General features: G+C 38.6%; 1 protein-coding gene across 4 annotated transcripts; it reads right to left on the bottom strand.

Annotated features, from left to right (window-relative positions):
* Positions 1-1716: 1716 nt before the first annotated feature.
* On the bottom strand, positions 1717-21154 carry LOC110831317 (uncharacterized). 4 transcript variants are annotated; one of them, XM_022067184.2, is made up of 6 exons: positions 21077-21092; positions 20021-20083; positions 18631-18886; positions 10542-10741; positions 9906-10158; positions 1717-8252 (listed from the first exon to the last, which is right to left on the bottom strand). In XM_022067184.2, exons 3-6 carry the CDS (start codon positions 18692-18694, stop codon positions 7990-7992), a joined length of 780 nt encoding a protein of 259 aa, XP_021922876.1. In that variant the 5' UTR covers positions 18695-18886; positions 20021-20083; positions 21077-21092; the 3' UTR covers positions 1717-7989. The 4 variants fall into 4 exon arrangements, with proteins under 4 accessions (XP_021922876.1, XP_021922879.1, XP_021922875.1 ...); XM_022067187.2 differs by having other exon boundaries at positions 9829-10158; positions 20021-21154; XM_022067183.2 differs by having other exon boundaries at positions 20021-21152.
* Positions 21155-22077: the final 923 nt, after the last annotated feature.

Here is a 22077-nt window from a genome sequence, read left to right as displayed (position 1 = left end):
TGCATGGCTTTCCTTTAAACTGAGAACAAGGCTCTGAGGATAATATTTGAAAACGACGGAGAAGAAGGACAGAGAATAATTAAATATGAAAATTTTCATATTCTTCACCAAATATTGTTAGGGCGATAATGTGCATATATATTAAGTAGGGTTTGAGGTTTTAGGGCGGTGAGTGTAAAGACGGCTTTCTCCTGGGTTGTAATGCTGTGTAGTCTCGTAGAAGTTTGCCCGCGTTTCAGAAGTCCTTGCTGCCTCCATAATCAGGCCGATGTCTTGTATTCGTACATTTAAATCGGAAAACCTGAATAAAAGAGAACACTTGAAATACTGAGGCGCAGGCTAGAAGATAATATTAATATGCATTTTGCATAAATAGGTTGTAAATTGGAGCAACTGGCTTAGAATAGAATCTATTGTATGGTTTTTATGAACACGGTAATGAAACTCGGGGTTCCATAAAGACGTCTCAATAACCTGAACAACTCTGAAAGGATTCTGCTCCGTGGAGTTACTTTAGTTATTTGTGACAGTAGTACGAGGAGGATGGATTTTGAACTTCGTCGCACAAGGCTGCGCGCTAATTCCGCTCCAGTTTAATGACAAACAAATCGGGAGGATCTGCGAGTAGAAACATGAAGTAGTTAGTGACGTTAAGAGGGGCCAGCAGTAGCTTTTCAACGGCCACGAGAGATTCCAGTTCAACTCCTGAACGTGAGTCATCGCAGTCCAAGTGATTTTCATAGTTAACAGTAGAAAATGCGTGATTCAAGAAGGTGGAGGTCTGGGTTTTCTATTCTGGGATTCAACGAACAAGGCGGTAGCTGATGGTTGTGCGGTGGCAATGTTTATCACGTGATGAGACTCCAACCAATCAGTGTCAGTCTTCGTCGCCGCTACTGCACACTTCTGTAGCGCTTTCCACATTCTTTTGTGTGAAAGCGTTATTTTGTTATTTGGTGTTATTGAAAGTTTACTGTGGTATAAATATGGGAACCAAATAGCTTAATTCAAATGCTTGATTTTTCCAAGAAAATTTTAATATTTACTTTGTGCTAGGTTTAATAATTATAAGAGAGACGCGGAGAATGTCGGACTTGTGAACAGTGTCGCCAAGTCACCAGAAAACAAGTATAAGAACCGATAAATTTGTTCGATTTTAGCTTTGTTTTCCTTGGTGCCACAATCCTTCACTCACCCTTCTTGTCTGAAATCTACAATAGCTTGAATTATGAAGGAACGTGATGTTTGATTATAAGTGCTGACATTTTTTCTTTTAATGTTTTGAGAATCCCTTTCTGACCAGTCGTTGTAACCGTGAGGAAAGAGTCACCAGGCAAGACCGAAAACCTACTCACTTGTACATTTTGGTCATATATGTGGTTTGTCAAAAGAATGTGTACATTTCTTGCTTACCTTACGCGTGTATATATTCTTAATTAAATTATCCTTCCATCATTAGGCGGAGAGTACAAATTTTACAGCTTTCGATTAGGTAATTTTTTACATTCTTTTGCTTTTTGATCTTTGCCTACCTACTTCCAAAATATACGTTTATTCAATAAATTTTAAACATGTGAGTAACATATTGAACACATTAGCGCACGTTACAGATTTGTAGTTTCAAAACCGAATTAGGGAGAGCAGGGTAGGAAAATAGCAAGGATATTAAAATACAACGATACAACTTTATTAATAGCACATATTTGTGACAATAAATTATTCTAAAATCACTTTATTCTATTATCTACAATATAGGAATATAAAAATTTAGAAACACTTTGTTTCGTAAATACAATACGTAACAGTGTATAGTTTACATTCTACATATACTAAATTACGGTGAGAAATAATTGTCGTGCTGCCCTGGAATATTATTATTATTTAACTCTTTTTATTTATCATAATATAAAATATAATATAACTCTCGTGTTCAGTAAAATACTATGGGAATGATACATAGACACTTTACAAATTAATTGACAGCAAGAACCATAGAAACTCAAAATTCGAGGATGTAGCAACACATAAGTGTGTGAAATCAAACCATAAGTTTCTTCCTCTTTCGTCACAGTGATTCGCCGTGAGCATCTAGCACACATCATACACTGCTGTGAAGTGGGTTGCATGTACGTAAGGGGTAGCGGACTGGCACTTTGACAAGTTATACTTGTTTCTAGTAGGCTCACAACAGATTTGATACTCAGCTTTATTTTCAATTACTGCTAAGTTATATGCTTTGTAAACTGCCCTCAAAACGCAGGACTTAAAAAGAAAATCAGTCCAACTGCAGATAGAATGAGATGCGTAGTGTTCTCTTAGAAATATCAGAGAGACGCAGTAAGTTGGAAAGAGAGTTTTTATTTTCCCACAGATTTTAAGACTTCGGTCAAGATTAAGTCAAAACTTATATTAGTTCACTGATATATTAACCTTCTGAATTTTAATATGGAGGCCAAGATATGGTGTCTGAAATGGGCATGGGCAGTGGAAAAATAATTGCATTCTGAACATAGTTACAGCCCATATTTAATAGACATTTGTGTAAGTCCTGAAACACAATAACTAACTTTGCACAAAGTTAGTACAAGTGAAAGGGTCCAGACGGGCAGTTAAGATAACTATAATAACGACAACAGATCCTTTGTGCAGTTCTGTTTTGTTTTTCTTTTAAAAGGAAGAATAAGGCACCGAAACTCAGAAGACTGCTCAAACTTTAACGCCGTAAATAAATACATCAACTCTCACATAGAAAATAAAATTTCTTGTAAAATTTGTAAAAAGGTTAACTGAAGGCAGAATTATTTCAGCTTATGTTTCATACTACAAGATGCTACAGCTGGTAAAAAAAGCCCTATGAAATAAAGTATTATGATAAAATCGAATCTCCAGTAATTTTGTACAGAATTTATATTTGTGCGTTATTCTAACACAGAGCCGGGGGTTGTGATCCTGCCGAATTAGAGCCTAAGATATCTGAAACTGTTCAGATAATTTGTATTCGCCTTGTGGTCGATAAGCATTTTAACGACGTAGGCCTATATTGTTTACAATTAATTACACAAATTAAGAATATTATATAATTTCTAGACTACTAACGTTATTCACTATTATCGAAGTGTTTCTAGTAATATCATAAAAGAGGAAACAAAGACTTTCATTTTAAACTATATATTGAGATGTGTAACATAGAAGCTAGTAAATTTTAATGCTACATATGTCTTTCAAGCATAATTTCTGAGTATCATGGACGTTTAAGTTGGCTTGATTTTACTCTGATACAGGCGATCTCACTTGTTTAAAGTATCATGCAAATATTAAATAAAACAAATTAAATGTAACAGACTGAAAAATCAACTAATATTAAATAAAACATCAAAATGCAAACAAAACTAAACATAATATATTTATGTTTTAAAGAGACACGAAGAGAATAAATGAAACATGACTAGGATACATAGAATTATGACAAGCACCAGACATGGTGGCTGTGGAGAAATATAAATAACACACTGTTGGATTTAAACGTAAACTAGTATGTTAGAAAATAAAAGAAACATAAATGTACAAATCAACACAAAGTCAAGGAATTATATAAATGTAAAAATTAAGTACAGGCAAATTCATCCCTCGCGTTTGTCGAAAGGATAGAAAATCGGAGCATTAGCTTCTGGTAGCGACTTCCAAATGACATAATTAACCGCAAAGCATGAACTCCCGAATGCGTAATTCTGAAGCCATAAATCAGTTTTTACTCTCAGCTGAGAGAAGTGAATGTATTAGTTGACCTGAAGGTGCTGTAGGGATGCCTCTGTGTTTTTGTAGAACAGGAAAAGTTTCACACATATTTTAGTTTAACATTACCTCGAAGTTTTTACTATGCATGAGAATAAAATAACGTGTATTCATTAACCAAAATTAATTTTAAACAATTTTGTATGGAATACCGGAACTGTACATAGTTACTACCTTTGAAAACGAAGTAAAATGTTGGCGCAAAACATAGTCTATAGCGCGTAGTAAAGGACATGGATTGCTTCTAAGGAATAAGTGATGATGATGAGATCTCAAGTTTTAGCGACGACTGTGAAGATGGGACCAAACTCCTCTGAAACGTCGGTCACAGACTACGGAGCGCAGCATCCCAAAAGACACACACTGAAGATACTACTTTAACCTAAGAGCAAGAAACAGGAGCTTTATAATTTTTACCAAGTGTTGATGTGTGTTCTCTAATCCTGGTGGGAAGAAACCACTTAGAAGACCTAGTCGAAGATGGGAGGGAGGATGTGGACTAGATTCATGTCAATCAGGACAGACACCAGTGACAATTTGTTATGAAAATGGCAGCGAATCTTTGGGGTTTGTAATACGTTCGAAATATCTTGACTAACTGAGCCATCGTAAACTTTTCAGGAAAGAGTCTGCTCCATGGAGTTGATCAAAGCGAAATGAAGTCAATCTTCCGAATTACCCTTGCCTGTTTTCGAAAATACCAGTAACTTAGCACCGAAACAAGTGCATCCATTTCGACGCGATGGGACTGAGATGCCGACATTACGACTAGGATAATACTCGTCCATTTAAAATAAACTCGTTAATGTTAGTTTTGTGTGCAACTCTGGCCCTCATATTTTGGCACTCGAGCGATTTCCTTCAGCAGTCGGAAACTCGCACCAGTTCCTTGGTCGACTGTATTTTAAAACCCCGGATTTGCACACACATGTGCACCCTTCAGTAGCAGGGAAACCCTGTTATCTATTAATAGGGTCCTGCAACCGACTTAACGTGGGACAGGGGTGTGGATTCTGTTCCTTGGAGGAAGCCTACAGAAGTACGCGAACTCAGGTGATTGTTTAATAAATATCACGTCCTGTGGTAAACAAAAATATTGATAGACACTCGATCAGTCCTACGTCTTAATTATTTATGGTTTATGTGACGACACTTTTAGTAGCTGAGACTATAAAACGTCGAAGCGGTCGTGGTTTAACTTGAGATACTACCCCAACCTGAAACAACCACGAACATCCTCAGTCAGGATATCAGCTCTCCGAAGCGATACTTGAACTAGGATATCCCAGAAATGACGCAGCACTGCCAGCTGCTCGACTACAAAGTTCGGTCATTCATTCCTATGTCAGTACACTACTGCCATATATAGCTCATCAGGGAAGTTTCACGTAAGGAACACTTAAAGTTACCAAGTATAAGCCTTTTGCTTCTGCCATGTTTTTCGTATTTAATCTAGACAACAGTAGAAACATTTTTCTTTTATGAACATCTTTGACAAATCATCCTGCCGTTCGGTCTACATACCCCGAACTATGGAGGTGAAAAGTGTCGTTAATTAAACTAAGAATATTGCAGTTGATAGCTTACATTACTGGCCTTATGTTGATGTATATTTGCACTTACATAAGTACTATGTAATTTAGTGAGGATAAATTCTTTATTTGTATTTTTCAGAAATGAAGCTTTTTGACAGCCCTGGACGTTTCGTCTTATGCATCGCGTGTCCAAGCTCACCCTCACACCGCACCGCGCTCAGCCGCAAATATTTCAGCTTACTGACGTAACGAAGGCAATATGCACCCGGCCAAAGCTCTTTGCAGGCAAGCGGCAAATGAGCGAGGGAGAAATGCTGCCCTATTTGGTATCCAGGAGGCCCCAGCTTCTTGGCCTTATACTCTGTTATCATGACTGAGGTTTCTCGTCGGTTTCCGTAATCCTTCCATGTAAATATTTAAATAGCAGTTTAAAATATTCCACGACCACTTCTTGTCATATCCTTTATGATTCATTAAATAAATTATGTATAGCAAGATAGCGCGAGCTGGCAGTTTTAACAATCATATAGACAGAGCAATAGAATATATATGTTGCCTTACCCTTTCTCTGCAGTGCTCTTAAGGGCGCAAAAGAACATTTATTTTAAAGAATTTCAGTGAGAACCAACCAAACCTGCACGACAGGAGGCAGAAAATGTACCAGTCATGTTTATCCTAAAGAGTGGAGATTTGTTCATACGACATTTTCATTCACATTGCTATAAACCCACCAAGCTTTTGTCATTTTAATTTAATAGAACAGTTGAATTCAAAAACACGCAAGAATATTAGACAAATTTAAAATTTTTAACACGTGTTAAGTTTTCGCTATTAGCTCCGCACTTTGTAAGTATCAATATTCCATTCATTGATAATGAATAAAATATTCAGAAACATTTTGTTGCTTCATCATTTATAATGACTTTAATTATCACAAAATTAAATTATGTTTTCGTCTGTGGAAATAAAATGAGCAGAGATCTTCCCCCCCCCCCCCCCCCTTGACCACCGCAGGTCCAGAGTAGCACACCGCACAGTAAAACTTAAAAATACCATAGAGGGCTCTGTGTACAGCAGCAGTTTCGTTACCTGATAATCTGCAGCGTGTACTTCGGTATACAAAGGAGTTTTAGCTTTGAACTCTTCCCGTATAAATGGTTTCTGCTTACTGGTATAAAATGGAGATTTCATCTGATTACCTCCAAGCTAGGAAAAGGACATATGGAAACCACCATATCAAAATCTCAAGTCCTTCAGCATTCTCGGAAGAAACTAATTATAAACATCAGGCAACGAAGCTGCTCATTATTATGATGTTTACTTAATCCTGCAGTTTAAACTATTGTGTTAAGTAGTCTAGATGTAAGACGTATTTGTTAAAACTTGACAACTAATACACATAATGCATTAAATAAAAATTAATATAAATTAAATTAACATGTAGGCACAACTGAAGAACTTACAGAACATAAATATGAATATTAGCTGCCTATTGAAGGACTTCCATTGATATATACTATAGCACCTGGTCCAAGAAATGACATGGCATATGTTGAATCATTCCCGTTTCAATAAAGGCACATTGGTGCGGCTTTTATACACAGTTTTGTGACTGAAAGGCTTTATCTCTCTGTATATATAAAGTAACTACTGGAAAATATTTAGAAATATCAGCACAACATCATATAAAAATAATAATTATCTTGTCACCATTCTCTGGCCACGTTCAGAAGGAAGATAAAAACATGCACTTTTCTGGTCCCATCATCAGGAAATCATTTTTGCATTTAAAACACACCGACAAATCTATTCTAATTGAAGAGATTTATCAAACTCTTCTGTTCCTAATTATTACATTGTCTAGAGGAACGCTAGAATAATGTTCCACACTTTCGACCGACAGTGAGGAAACTTCCAGAGACCTTTTTCAAACACAAAGAAAAGCTATCAAGTTCTGTCTTATGCGGAAAGATTTTTGGATGTTCGCATTTCCACAAACCTTTTTTACTTCTTTAGAATTAATTAATTTGAACATAATAATGACCAGATGTGAAGCAGCATACCTTGTATTATAAATACGCACTCCTACGTGTGTATACATTTTTAACATCGTGCAAGGATTTTTTCAACTCTGATAAAATCCAATTATGTCAGTAAAATTTTGTCGGCTTTCACTCGCTTTATTTCTGTGCTGTCTTCATGTAAAGGACTGTTGTGTTCTTAACCGTCTATAGTCGCTGTTTCATGTTCGTATTTTGACAGGCAATTCAAATATTCAACGTCAATTGCATGCGAAGTTTGAATATTTGCTCACATCGATATGTACTGCCAGATACTGACGACATTAGCAAAATCCTTTTTCTAATGCCAGGTAACCATTTCATCTTGCAGGATGATATAGTTACACAGCAAAATGTACTCGGGCCACACAAAACACATTGGCGGGCCGCGGGTTGTTATCCCCTACTACAGACTGTTAAGAAGACAACGTCAGTCTGTCATCTTCGTTGGCCATCGTTCAAATACACATTCGATTTTTGACTTATGCCTTAAATAGGTCACTCTGTACAAACTCGTATTCATTGCATCCAATGTTAATTCTTGAATTGAAGTTCCCTGTTTTCTTTCGTCTTGAGCCGTAGCTTAAATTGGCTATCTTCCTTCAGACGGTGATGGCAACGCCGAGGACTCTCCCCGGGAGAGGCACGGATAATGTAGGCGGAGGCAGCAGCTTGGACGAGGCACTGTGAAGCCTCATACAGGAGGACTCCTCGTGCTTGTACAGGTAGGACTTCAGCGCGAAAGCCTTTCCACAACGACCACACACGTGTGGCTTGGTATGAGAGTGCGTCTGCACGTGCGCGCGCAGGTTCGACTTGTCGGCAAAAGCTTTTGTGCAAATAGAACACTTGAATGGCTTCTCCCCTGCAAGATGAGGATCTCATTTCAGGCTATTTACTATTGCCATTATTAATTAGTGTTACTATAAATTATTATTTTGTTATTGTTATTATATGGCGCTAGTAAGATAAACACACACAAAAGTAGCAGGTCTGTGTGTTTATGTTTAATAACTAGAATGCAGGACAAAAACATGATATCAAGGCAGCTAATAAATATTTTGAAACTGACTCTGGCAAAGCTCAGTCATTTTGGAATTACTAACACAAAAATTATATCCACGACGTTGAAGTAGAAAGCCGGGAAATACTTGGTACCATTCAGTTCAGAAGAGTTTTCTTTCCGTCTCGTATTTAAAATACACGATTAAATGTTATTTTGTGCGGGCCTCAGACTCGCTGTCGTCCAGACGGAAGAACGTGGACTGAGGGTGTTTGAAAACAATGCGCTAAGCGGGATATGTGGGTCTAAGAAGAAAGTGGTAACAGAAGGCCGAAGAGAATTGTACGATTGATTTGTATTCCTCGAATATTTTTGCAACGATCAAAAGGAGGATGAGTCGGGCGGCGAATGTAACACAAGGAAGATGAGAATTGCTTAAAACATTAGTCGGAGAAAATGAAGGGAACCTATCAGTTGGGATACAAAGGAGTAGATGGGGGTATCATATTAAGATGGATCTTAAATTAATGGTTTGTGATGTGGACTGAATTTATATGGTTGAGGCAGGAACTGATGGCCGGATTTTGTGAACACGGGGATGACCTTGGAATTTTGTAAAAGCAGCGGAATTTCTTACTAGATGAGGACTCTACTTTATAAAGTTGGTTACCTACTGCTACTGTTGTCAATATTCCGAGCTTATTTGACGCATAACTTATGTAGGGATAAGAAGTAAGTAAAGTTTGTCCCACCATACGCCATGTAGGCATTTGGGGTGAGTGGAGGTATAGCTCCTCTCTTCCTTGACCTCGGCACTAAATGGGGGTGAGTGGTCAGCATCACGCCCCGGCCGGCTTTACCCCCGGGAAAGGACCCCGGTACTAATTGTAGAGGAGGCTGGGTGGGCCCCAGAGCCGGTCTGGACGCAGAGACTAGAGGAAAAATCCTCCGCCCCCGTCGGGGATCGAACCCCGGAGGGATAAGAAGAGTACTGCTAAATAAGTTATCAGTCAGTCATTTGACATGACAGTCATCCTTGAATATTCGTACTTCTCAACACCTAAAATCATGAAATATGACAAGATCCTCTATTCTGCTTGCATCTTTTTGAGCACCATTAAATACCAGAACTGCAGATATTTAGCAGGGAATAAAATACGATGCTTATTATGAATTAGAATTATATGAAATGAAACCATCACGCCTTAGTTTAAAATACCATCCTTTGGATGTGAAAAAAAGGTAGCAAGTTTATGAAAACCGTGCAGATCAGAATATAAGCGAGAAGCCCATTGGCTGAACAGAATGAACATGTTCAGTCTATACTTATGCATGGGTTGAATTTTATATCGTGAAGTACCGCAGAGATTGAAAAAGGTTTTCTTATTGCTGTCGGCACGGAGTTGGTCCACTTGCCGTTTAAATATAGATTCCTCACCGTGAGGTGCATGCGTCGTAAACTGTTGAGGAAATTCTTCTCTCGTGTTCCGCGAACTGAGCTTACAGGAGAAGTACCTGTGTGGGTCCGGATGTGTCCCTGCAGGAGCCAGGGACGAGAGAAACACTTGCCACAGTAGGGACATTTGCAGCCTTGGTTGTGGGTCCTCACGTGCATCGAGAAGGCAGGCATGGACACATACACCTTATCGCAATGGGGACAGCGACGGGCTTTCTTGTCACCCAGTGATCGATGGGTCTGGCGGTGACGTGCGAGGTTACTGGAGGTGCTGTAACGTTTTCCGCAGTCAGGGCAGCCGTGCGCCTCCGACTGAAACAAGTGTTCCGCTCGAAAACATTAATTCTGAAACATTTGTAGAACTGTTCTTTCAGTTCACAATTTACCCAGATTCAAATCAAACCAATTCAGATTGTGGTCTCCTGGGTTGTGACAACATGTAGTCATGAACATGGTTACAACACTTTTGGAGGAATCTACTGAATTAATTTTTATTTATATCCTGTAAGACAGCAGGTTTCTTTGAACAGGTGGTAGCCACCAACACAAGACGACACTGTCGCTGCCCACAATATAATTATCAAAATTTTCACACCAATTGATTCGGTTTATATAACGTCTGCGTTTGAAACAGCTTCAATAATCTATCCATCGACCAACCGGTAATAGGCGAAGCAGGTGGTTTCTGCTTGTACCTCTGTTCCTTCTTCAGGAGGCCTCACTTCCCCGTAGCCTCGTGCCGTCTCGGAGTGCAGCACGTGGTGGCTGAAGAGGTGTCCCGCTGCAGCCGCGAGGCTCACCTCTGCCAGCTGAGTGAGGTTGTACAGCTCAGGGGGACAGTCACCATGCCCACCGCCTGGCTCAGCGACGCTCACGCTCCTCTCTGGGCTGCTATCTGCCGACGCACAGTTCAACAAAGCATTACACTCATCACATCACTCATGTCGTTCTCGTACCTAAATATTTCTCGTGATCGCCATGCTTTGATATATTTTTAAAGACAGAATTTAAGTCCACATATGTAATGTGGCTGTGAAATTCTATCCTCACAAATTTGCGTGGCAATCCTACTGGTGGTGTTGATAAGGAGGTAGAATGTTTCAACTTTCGGTGATAGAAGCATCTTCATATCAGTTTCAGGAAAGCAGGACTAGTGTTGCGTATAATAAGATATTATTGTCCATACTGCTAGAATCAGGTAACGAATGGACACATGCAAGAATGATCTATGTTCCATTGAACACTTTCTCCTCTCGCCAATACAGATTTATCTTGACTTGGAGTCTATCGTCGTTATCCGTGAAAATGAATGGTTTACGGTGCAATCAACGGGTAGTTCTGTATGGTTATAACTGGGTTTTATGGTTTGCTTTTCAGTGTGTAAGAGAATATGTTCCTTCAACTCTTGGGGGCTTCAACATTTTCCTGTGGTCAGAACTTAAAGGTTTCCGACGATGGTGACTTACACCCTGTTAAATTTGTCTAATCTCTATAGACGTCATCAATATAAAATATAACATACGAATTAAGATAACGCATATTACTATTAGTAACCGCTCGACTTGAAGCAGAATCTTTCTTGAGATACTTATAGTTGCTCAGCTGGTCAAAAAATTGTCCGCCTTTTATAAAACTCCATCTTGTTCAAGAACCCGCGACCGGAGTCCCTTCTGAACCTCTTAAATCCAATCTGCTCCACCACACCCTGTTTATTGATCTGTTTTAATGTAACAGTCTTGTCTACAGCTAGGTCTCCCATGGTGCCTCGTCCCTTTAGGTTTCTAGGTCTAAAATATTATACGTATTTATTATCTCGTTCCTGCTTGCTACATGTCCCTCTCGAAAGTCAAATTTGACGAATGTGAACACTTAACAGTTCGGAAAAGTTAATAGTTGTATTTAGCGAGTTTCTAATAATGTAACTTTTAAGGAAAGAAATTCCGGGCTGTGAAAGAAAATACAAATTATAAATAGGCTGAACAGTTCTAAGGAAAAGAGTGTGTTCAAGGTAGATGAAACCCATGAAGCAGGGGGGGGGAAATATACAAAGAAACTTTGTGACTAACTAGCTCGTCTGTTATTATTAGGATACTGAAATCTAGGATCTTACGATGGGCTGAACGTGTAACTTTGATATGGGGAACAAAATAACGACGCAGGAACACGGTTCATAAAAAATGGAGCTCGGTAACTTGAAAGACAGATAAGAAGATAACACTAAAATAAAACCCAGGAAAATAAATTTTAGAACGTGTACTGGATTCAACTTGTTCATGCACTTGCCCATTGATGGATCTTGGATAAAATTTCCGGTTCTCTTACCAGTAATTGTGTTGGTTAGTAATTTACTAGTTGGCATGTTAGCAATGCTCGAACCGATAATTGCGTCACTTGGCCTGTCCAGTCCTCATTAAACAGACTTCTTTGAAAACCAGCGCAGGGTGGCAGAGTTGTCTTCTGTACTCCAGAGTCGGTGCAAAGGTCAACGTAAGTCAGTTAAAACAAACATCATTGTTAATACCACTTACGGACTTAATTTCACAATTTATGGCATTAGAGCATGATCCGGGCTGAGAGATTTTCTAACTTGTCACCTGGTGTCATGGGCTGAAAGCCGTGCTGCAGTCCTCAAGATTAGTCAAACGTAACAACACCTTTACCAGGCACGCATAACCGCAGTTTCCGTACTCTTGAAGAAGCTCGCCGTCATATTTCGGCAACCATTGAATGCTCAATTAGGAGTAAGAGTAGAATGAGTGGAAGAAGAACGATTTCTTAGTTCCCCCGTTCATCCTATATCAGTCCATTATATTTGCCTTGTTGAGGTTATGTAAAGCGCAACGTGTACCCCTCAAAAGTGACGTATTTAAAAGTTAAAGAGGACGAATATCAGAAACTACGCAATACACGGTGAAGCGCACATGGCAACAGCTGAATTACAGTTTGAATGTATGCCAAGTTACAAACGGAGCTCGTGTAAAAATAATACATCGAAAATGAAAAAGTCAGATTTTTGTTCTTCTGTGTTATTTCATTAAATAAGCATTTTCATTTTAAATACTGGTTTTCTTTCATGGAAACCCTTTAGAATCGCTTAATCACTTAAAGTTGTATCAATAATCTGATGGATACGAAAAATAAAAGACTGCACAGTAAAAATCACTAAAGAAATACAAGAGCTTGCGGAGCCAACAGTTGGGTATCGATCCAATATCCGATGTTTATCTACGTCTTCGTTATTCTTGTAGTCATATAAGTGCCTTAGCAAACACGTTTAATTATAGGATACAAATTGTATTTCATCTTATAGAGCGAGTTATTCTGACCTCTGTCACGTCCTAGACGCCATAGAAAGGCAGACCCCGTAGCGTGAGGCCGTCGGGTCCTGCAGGTGGCAGGTGGCTGAAGGCACCCGTAAGGTGGGTGCAGGCACAGTGCCATGGCAGCAAGTTGTTGCAACAAGTGGAGGGAACGACGCCAGGGCACGGATGGAAGGGGGCGGATTTTGGGCGTTTGCCATCCATCGCCCCTGCACGTCTCTCTCTGACGCACCAGCATCTCTCTTCGTCGTCGTTTGCGTTCCAAAATTTAAAAAAAACGATAAAAATAAAGCCAGTGTCCCCATTCCTCGCTACCAACTGACGCACCCAAAATGTAACCAAATGACGCTTTTTTAAGTGCATCAACTGTTTGCACTTGTATTGACTGATTCTCAAGTTATTCAATACAGACTCCCTAATTATCTGAGGGTTTCCGTAATAAATTGTCCGCCTCATATCAGTGCTTCCTTGAAACTGTTAAGCTCAGCCAGTGGGTGGGCATACAACAGTGACATCGCGCTGTACGAATAATTGTGCACGAAGACTTGTATGAACAGGTAAGCCGAAGTCTGTCCGAACTTACCCTCTTGTGCTGAAGTTGGCCGCTCAGAGCACGTATCAATTATGCAAGATAGTGAGCAACCAATTTATCGTGCGCCCGGTCACCCCGAATCACCCCAGACGGCTAGATTGTGACCTTGGCTATCATGCCTGTGTACGTCCACGACAACTGGTTGCACGCGAGATGAAACCGTTGTGTAAGCACAGCTTTCGCAGGTAACCTCCTCTTTGCTGTATGGACTGGTGATGATTAACTCAAATAGTTGCCCTTCAGGTCACCGGACTTATTTGCAGGAACCTGTTCGTCTACGTCGCTGTAATGTATCGATGAACTTAAAGTTGAAATCCGAGGGATATGTGACGCATTTGACTGCCAAATGTTGCTCAGTGTGCAGACCGAGATTTATTACTCTTGTTATAAGAGCAGGGTTACCAACATTTATATATTATAAACCTTTAAAGACATTAAAAACTCCGCGTTATATTTTGTGTTCTGAAACTTTTACTTGCGCATATAGCTTCGAGTTTTACGAATACATTTTTAAATGTGGAAATATACTTTTTAATCAGTTTGTTCTTGTATGTACATACATATGTATTTTTGGCGGTAAGAATCAATTTTATAAACATTATTTAGATGCGTTTTGTTCTTTAGGATCTGAACCTAAGCCTACTTGATTAGACGCTGACGTGTAATTTTACAGTCTTCTGTTCTAAATTCAAATAAACATTCTTGTCAGGACTGTGTCCATTGTCTGTTGAAGGTTTTTTAAAGCGTCTTAAAAATCAAAACTTTCTCAGGATCTTTTTTCAGGTAAAAAAGAGACACCTGCTGTGTTGGATCCAGTGATCTTAATACGAAGGGAGATCCAACAGTCCAAACGCTGTGATTTTTAAGTTTTAAAAAAACTTTTTAACAGACGGTGTATAAAACAAAGAAAGTAGAAATATATCATGGCTAAAACGTTCAGACAAGAACTTGTCATGGTTTATATATACCTGTATTTCAATTGTCCTTTTGATTTCAGCAGGTGGAGCTGAACATTAGACATTTACGAGGCTGTGTTGGTGTAGATAAACAACGCACATGTCTGGGCACCATCTTGCACACGGCTGGTATTAATAGAGAATAGTGATGACCTCAGTTAGTTCCGATAGAACAAAAAAATTAGCGTGTGTCCAGTATTTGGGGATAAGAGCTTTCTTGCAAACTACCAAAAATATTATAGACCATTCACACAGTACAATATCGATAGAATACGACCAATAGGCTTAATGCAAGTGTCAGTGAATGCCACTCAAGAAAGGATTCATAGCAAGAAATTCCGAGAAGAACTCTTACAGCTTCCACTCTCTTTTAAACTATTCCATCAGTGAAGGAATAACACCAGAAATTTAAGTACGTAATGGTTATATGTACTACAACTTAATGATTATTGCTATATTTCGTAGTGCTCAATTTTACGTGCAATTTCCACTGGAGTAGAAGCCCACTACCTCAGTTTTTTAATATAGCCTTACAACATTTCCTTGTCACGTTTTCAGTTGTTTTAATCCTTGGAAGCCGAAGAGAGGAATTTAGGAAGGATAACAAGAGAGTAGAAACAAAGAGAAAATTTTGTCGGGAACGAGTGAGAGACACTTTATATTTTGGGGGGAGAGGGGAGAGAGAAGAGAATTTTATAGTTAGAAGATTCCCAGGTAATGCCCACTCGTCCTTCTGGTGTGGATAAATAAAAGTGGAGACGTTAGGGTGATAATTAGTGACAGCTTGCAAACAGAGACTTTGAAGCTGAAGCTGATCTAAATAACATGTAAGAGTATAATCAATTGGTTAGTGCTGTTTAGGGAAACAATAGCTATTTACTCCAAGAATCATGTTTTTCCCATCAATAAAATACAAACATGCTTTCACTTGTGTGCATAACCACTTGGAAGAACTTTTTGGTCACGTCTCCGAATGGAGGAGCGAAGGGGTTAGAGGTGTGTTCAAAAAAATGGAAGATAGTCGTAAACATAATTGGAGTTTATCCAAGTTATCCGGAAGTAACTGCATTAGTGATATTTTCAAAATTTCTTTCTCAAAATATCAGACAAAACTTGTGAGAATATCTAGCAGTTTAGTTAAACATTTTTTCGATGTTTTAAGTACATACTACATTCTTCTGAATTCGTCATTCACAGATTATCCTACTATTATCCTTACATTTCTTTAATGTCTTATACGTTTTGTATTTTCGGGAAAGCAAAACTCTAGGAAAGCGAATACTTAGAATACTTCTTGATTTGAAAGTCCTTCAAAATATCTGGCTAACTATACAGATAATAACGAAGATAATTATCTTATGGGTTTCTGCGCCAGGTAGTCTGACAGAAGTTTACTGACGTTCCAGGGGTATTTGCTGCCTCTATCATCAGCTATTGCGCTAATGATGGAGGCAGTAAGCACCTCTGAAGAGTCAATACACTGTTACATATTACACGACGAAGCACCCCAGAAGGCAGTCATCTTCATACTCGAGGCCGTAAGAACCTGAAATCCCACCTAGATAAAGTAGTCCAATTTTATGCTGTAACAGCAATGTGCAGCAGTGTACTAATTAGCCAGAGCTGTAGCAAGCAGCAGACCTTGTATTCCAAAGAGAATGGCGTGAAAATAGCCCAAGCCGGCTCAGTCTTCCTACGTACGACGTGGCACGACTTTTACATCGCGAACAATTGTATTAATGCGTCATCTGAGCTGTCCGCATGCAGGGTGTACTATTTAAAACGCGTCCCCTAAACAGTCAAGCACTAGGCACAAAATTCAAATCAGAATAAAACCTCAATTTACTAGACTCTCAGAACGTTCCCCCGTTACACCAAAGTGAACGTCACCCAAATTCCTAGGCCGCTGCCCACACCAGTCGTGGATGCAGGTACCAATATGGCGAATTATCGAACATAACTTCGCGTCGAAATCGTTCACTGCCGTTCATGTAGCATTTAGCAATCGCGACAAAGAAGTGCCGAATAAGACGACAGTACACCGAATGGTAACAGAATATCGGAACACAGGAAGTGTTTGTCTGTGTCAAGTGCACATCGAGCGGCAAAACATCTGAAATCATGGTCGAACCAATTTCAAACATGCATCAGATACAGCAATGAGACATGGCTAAAAGAATTCTATATTACCACTGGCTTCGTCCTTCTGTGCGTGAAGTGGTTCGTGCGTTTTAAATAGAACTCTGTGTACAGTCTACAGTTTTGTCCAATTGGATGTGGCATCCGCGTAGAAGTAAGAACGGTGTTCGAAATTCTGCATACTGCGCAGAGGAAAAACTTAAGTATGGAAAATTTGTGATTTCAATTTTGACAATCAGAATATAATCTCTGGACTCTCTGAGAATCACATAACATCCTTAAGTACAAAATGTAGAGTTACTGATTGTCAAAGTAGCTGGTACATATATTTACCATTCGACTTTAAAGGTATAATAGAGACATAGTTGACAGACTCAACGAAATTAATTCTTAGTTAAACTCTTTTATGGTCTTCCATTAAATGAAAACGAACACAAGTCACTGCAGTGGGATGTGACGTATGCTCTTTACATTTGTAGGCGTCAGCGTCGGTTGGACCTTCCGATGCGTCAACAGACGTGAATGTGTGGAGTTTGTTTGCAGCTGCTTAAGCTGCTTACCGCCGTGGAAGCTTATAGGGGTTTTCTATTGTAGAAAATGGCGGCATGTCTCTGGAGAGCAGATATTTAATGAAGGGCCACTTAACCCTTTAAACCCATCGGTAAATATATATCCCACCTACGTAAACTATCACTATGTTTGCAATATTATTTCTATATTTTGTATGATTCTCAGTGTAAAAATGGATTATTTCGTCAAAGTCTGAACCATTTTGATGACGATGCCTTATAATATGTAAAAACTGTTATTTTGTACTTTGTCTATCATCTAAATTATAAATTAACAGCACTCCGACTTCCGGAAGCTAGATTGTGCTTCCGAAAAATCTTAGTTTTGTTATTTAACAGTTAAGACAGTGCAGAAAGTCCAAGAGAACAACTTCGTAGGAATTATTTTCTTCATTCGCACTTAAACCTTAAAGGTCTAATAGGCCCGAGCTCTGAAATGCACTACGTAAGTAACAAATATTAGTTTTTCATATTTCAAATATTAAAACGGCCTTTCTTCAGAGGCTTGTTCGAAACATTTCGTATTCACGTATATAAAATGTTAAGTAACAAAAAAAGTTTCTATCTGTTGTCTTGTATGGGTGTGAAGCCTCTTAAGGGGAAAAAACAGGTGGAGGATGTTTGATGAGGAATTTTGAGGAGAATATTTAGATCTGAGAGCTAATAGTAAAAGGGATATAGATAAAATGACATAAGGCGAACTTTAACAAATATTATTATTGTGGCCAAGTAAGTGAAATGGTGGGCAAGACAGGTAGTATGCATGGGGAGTTGATAAACGAGTGCAAAGACTGGTCGGAAATCCTGAAGAGAAACAGAATATTTGGGATTTGAATATTCATATAAATTTAAAATAAATAGTGTATAAGTATGTATATTCACTGGATTAGACTGGTTTACTATCGACTCCAGTAGCGGCTTCCTGTAAACACCGTAATTATCCTATGCGTTCCAGAAAGGTGGGGAATTTCTGGGCCAGCTTAGCGATTATCAGCATCTCAAGTAAGGCTCCCCTCCACAGTGTTAGGTACGGACAATTGAATTCCTTACAGATGGAGAATTTTCTGACGAGCTAAGTGACTATCAGTTTCTCAACAAAGACTATTACTTCTTCAGTTACTGTTCTTTAATTTCAAACGCCGGCTTTAAATTTCGTCGGCGGGAACAATCGTCCATCAGGTGCTACCGACTGGTTCTGAAGCACGTACCTCTCTGCTCGTACTCCACCACTGTGTTGTAGCGGCGGTGAGTGATGAGAAACGCTCTGGGCATGGTTCTCGGAGGCTGCTGGACCGCCTTGTCCTGCTGCCTTCGCTCACACGACTGAAACACCGTCTTGAGCCGCGACGCGTGCCACAGAAGTCATTTGAACAGCCTCCCCACAGCACACCACCTCCTGTGTCGCGTGCCTTCCCCCCTCTAAAGAACACTCCCTCGCCTCACACGAGTGGGGCTCTCACAGACCTACGAAATGCATTATCTGACTTAGTATATTTTTGTATGAAAACTTTCCTGTTTTTACAGTATATACTGAATTACATTTTTCAGTAAATGCTCAGTGTTTATGTGTTCATGGCTATCCAGGATAAAACATGGATTACAGAAATATCCTGTGATCAGTGCTTATAAAACAGTCATTAAATATGAACTATGTCCATTCTAAAGGATTTTGACGACGGTAGTTTACACTTAAAACTATTCATTGTCAGGACTTTTTCCATCGTCTGTTCTTCAAAACCACGACGTTTCGGAGAGAGAACCAGCCGCCGAAACGTCGTGGTTTTAAAGAACAGACGATGGAAAAATTCCTGACAACGAATAATTTTAAATTAAATATGTCGTGTTATATAAAAGCACAGTCATTTGCCAACTATGTGTTTCTAAACACTTTCAGGGATATGCTTATGGATGAACACGACAAAATTAATATTTTGTATTCGTGTGTTGTCTGTTCCTTAAGAGCGTGTAATTGACATTACGACAATCTTGCTTCATTGCATTACATTTAAATTTGTTGCATTAATCTTTTAAAAGTAAGGCAATAAATTTATTTTTGCTGGTAGTTTGATAAATGGAATATAACTGAACTGAGTTGTCTGAATTTTGTCTTGAGCTCGGTGTCGGTCGTCCTATACTCCAGAACATGGCACGTAACTAATAATATACCAGAATATTTTTTCGTTCATTCCAAAATATGTCAGTAGTAGCAACATCTTAACCGAACGTCGAACACACGGAGACAGGCTATTTTGATGAGATTTCCATAGTTTTCTTCAGTATTTCCAGGCAAGTGAAACGACAGTACCTTAAACTAGACCACGGCCGCTTTATTCCATACTATTTACAATTCATTACTCATTAATCACCCATGAAGCTAAGCTGATAGCGTCGCAAAACAAACCACAAATAAATAAATAAACCACGAAGAGCACTGTTACTTGACATGTCGTAGGTCGCCATCATATATTTACAAAATGTGGAATATTGGCTTATGAGTGTCAGCAAGACAGAAAACCACAAAAATAAGCCATATCTTCACTTTATTCTTACATTTCAAAATATCCCAAGAGTTGTCAAGAAATTATAAAACTACTTTACCGGGTATTGTTTATTCATCTAATTCTGAAATATTTTTCTCAGAATTATAAAGAGACTTAAAGGCTGTAATGATACAAAGAAGCACATTTTATTTTAACGTGTCACCAATTGCTTTATCTTCGATATTGCTGTCACTAAGTTTATTTAAACTTGAATATAGAGAAGTCTTTTGGACCAAAAATGGTAGTTTATAATTTCATAAGTCGCCCCAGTATCGCAAACGTATATTTATGTCAGGTTCTTTCTTACGAAGTTTCTAAACTCTGAAGAAAAGATCAGTTTCAACGGTTCGCGGCAGAAAACGCAGTAAATTTGACTTTACGATTTCACAGTAATATAGACAAGCGCTACAAGTTCAGTATCCAATTTTAAATACGAAGGAACTAGACCATCGAAGTATACCACCATGGGTAGAAATTAAAATTACCGTATTTTAACATAACACTTATTGACAAAACTCTCCTGCGGAAATCCGGTTCAGCATGCATTGATTTTATACGTCGAAATGTAAAATAAGATTGAATAGTAATACAACCCATAGAAGAAACTGTTATCAGCTAATTTCCAATTCAACCCACGTAATGGTAACTTCTTTATCTATTGTAGAATCATATACGCACCAATTTCATGGTTAGGATTTACAATAATGAATTTGCATGTTTCTGAATTTTATTTTAAATAAAAGTTAAATAACTTAACTAAATAGTAAGCAAGAAAATGACAATCAGGATGAAAATTAGAACAAATGTTATTTTATATAGAAAATTCTTAAACTTGCAGTATTTATGTATTTCAACTACCGAATTGTTCGCGTTTTGTTTCACCTGATTTCTATTTTTTGCTGGTACAAACTCTTTTTGAGACATTGTGAAATTGTTCTGGAAATAATTGTTAGAATAAATCAATTCCTTCCCAGTAAAATTTAGGTACTTAATTCAGTCCATAATGAAAATACAGATCCCAAACTTAATCCAGTGCAGATCAGACACGAAATCTTGTTTGCAGAATTCAGTAGGTTTCACAGATAATAGGACCTATTACAAAATTACATCCTACCATTTTAATAACAGTACAACAATTCAGAAACAAGTTTAAATTAACACAGCTTGTTCGTGCAACACCATACTGGCCAGAACTGAGTATTATCAGAGGCAGGCAGAGAGACCTGGCTGCGCAGTCAACCTCTGAGGAGGAGAAACGTGCGTGTCTCGTGGAGCTGTGCCAGAAAGCGCGCACATACACACCTTGTGTTTGGTCTCCTGTGTTTTAGAGGATCCAACAAACTTCCTGCCAGATTTAGACCGCTGACTAATACGTCAGAGAACCCATTCACATTTTGTTCGTCGCCATGTTGTCAGCGCCGTTGCAGATACAGTTAGTTGATCAGCGACTTTACTCCTGAATGCTGTACATCAGATTTTGTACAAAAGAATAAATAATGTGAGGAAAATTCAGCAAAAGTTTATTCGTCATTCTTGTCCTTATGTTGTCGCGGCATTAATTCAACGTAAAACTTGGGCTTTCGGGGATTAGGCACGTCGAATGTTAAAAATTTACTTCCAAAATCACCATATTTACTCTGATGATGACAACTGCAATGTTTGCCGAAACGATGTATGATTTTCCACTTTTGACGTGGCTCATTCCCGACAGCCGAAGCACACATTTGTTTTTCCATTAATAAAAGGATTAAACTTTTACAATTGTTGAAATCCAGTATATTATCCTGTTTTTGTCTCAGAACATAGTTAATTCAACTATGTTACACCATTCAAGAAAATTTGCTTGTATTCGGAAAGATAACTGCTAGGTGCAAGGCAATAATTGTCGCGAACTTCATTACCTATTAGGAAAAATGGGCTTCGTGATTTTAGCTTATATACGTCATAACAGGCGTTAATTTGGAGAAACTTCGTAAGACTATATTAGATTTTTGTTTGAAGTAACGTGGTGATGGTTCTGTATGGACCAAAATGACGTTTTTAAAACAATATAGATTTCAGTATCAAACTAAATTCAAACGCCTTCAGTGATTTGGAAACTGAAACCTAAGGGCA

This window comes from Zootermopsis nevadensis, unplaced genomic scaffold (assembly GCF_977971745.1).
Source record: "Zootermopsis nevadensis isolate Lab colony 2312 unplaced genomic scaffold, Znev_1.0 Znev_ptg000020l, whole genome shotgun sequence".
NCBI lineage: Eukaryota > Metazoa > Arthropoda > Insecta > Blattodea > Termopsidae > Zootermopsis > Zootermopsis nevadensis.
The sequence above is the reverse complement of the archived record's forward strand: the minus strand, read 5'-3'. Positions and strand labels throughout refer to the sequence as shown.

Coding starts and splice junctions, on each gene's coding strand:
- LOC110831317 (XM_022067183.2), bottom strand. CDS start 18,694: ATGCCCAGAGCGTTTCTCATCACTCACCGCCGCTACAACACAGTGGTG. Junction 10,742..18,630: donor GGTGGAGTACGAGCAGAGAG/GTACGTGCTTCA, acceptor GTGCGTCGGCAG/ATAGCAGCCCAGAGAGGAGC. Junction 8,253..9,905: donor ACACATCCGGACCCACACAG/GTACTTCTCCTG, acceptor CTCATCTTGCAG/GGGAGAAGCCATTCAAGTGT.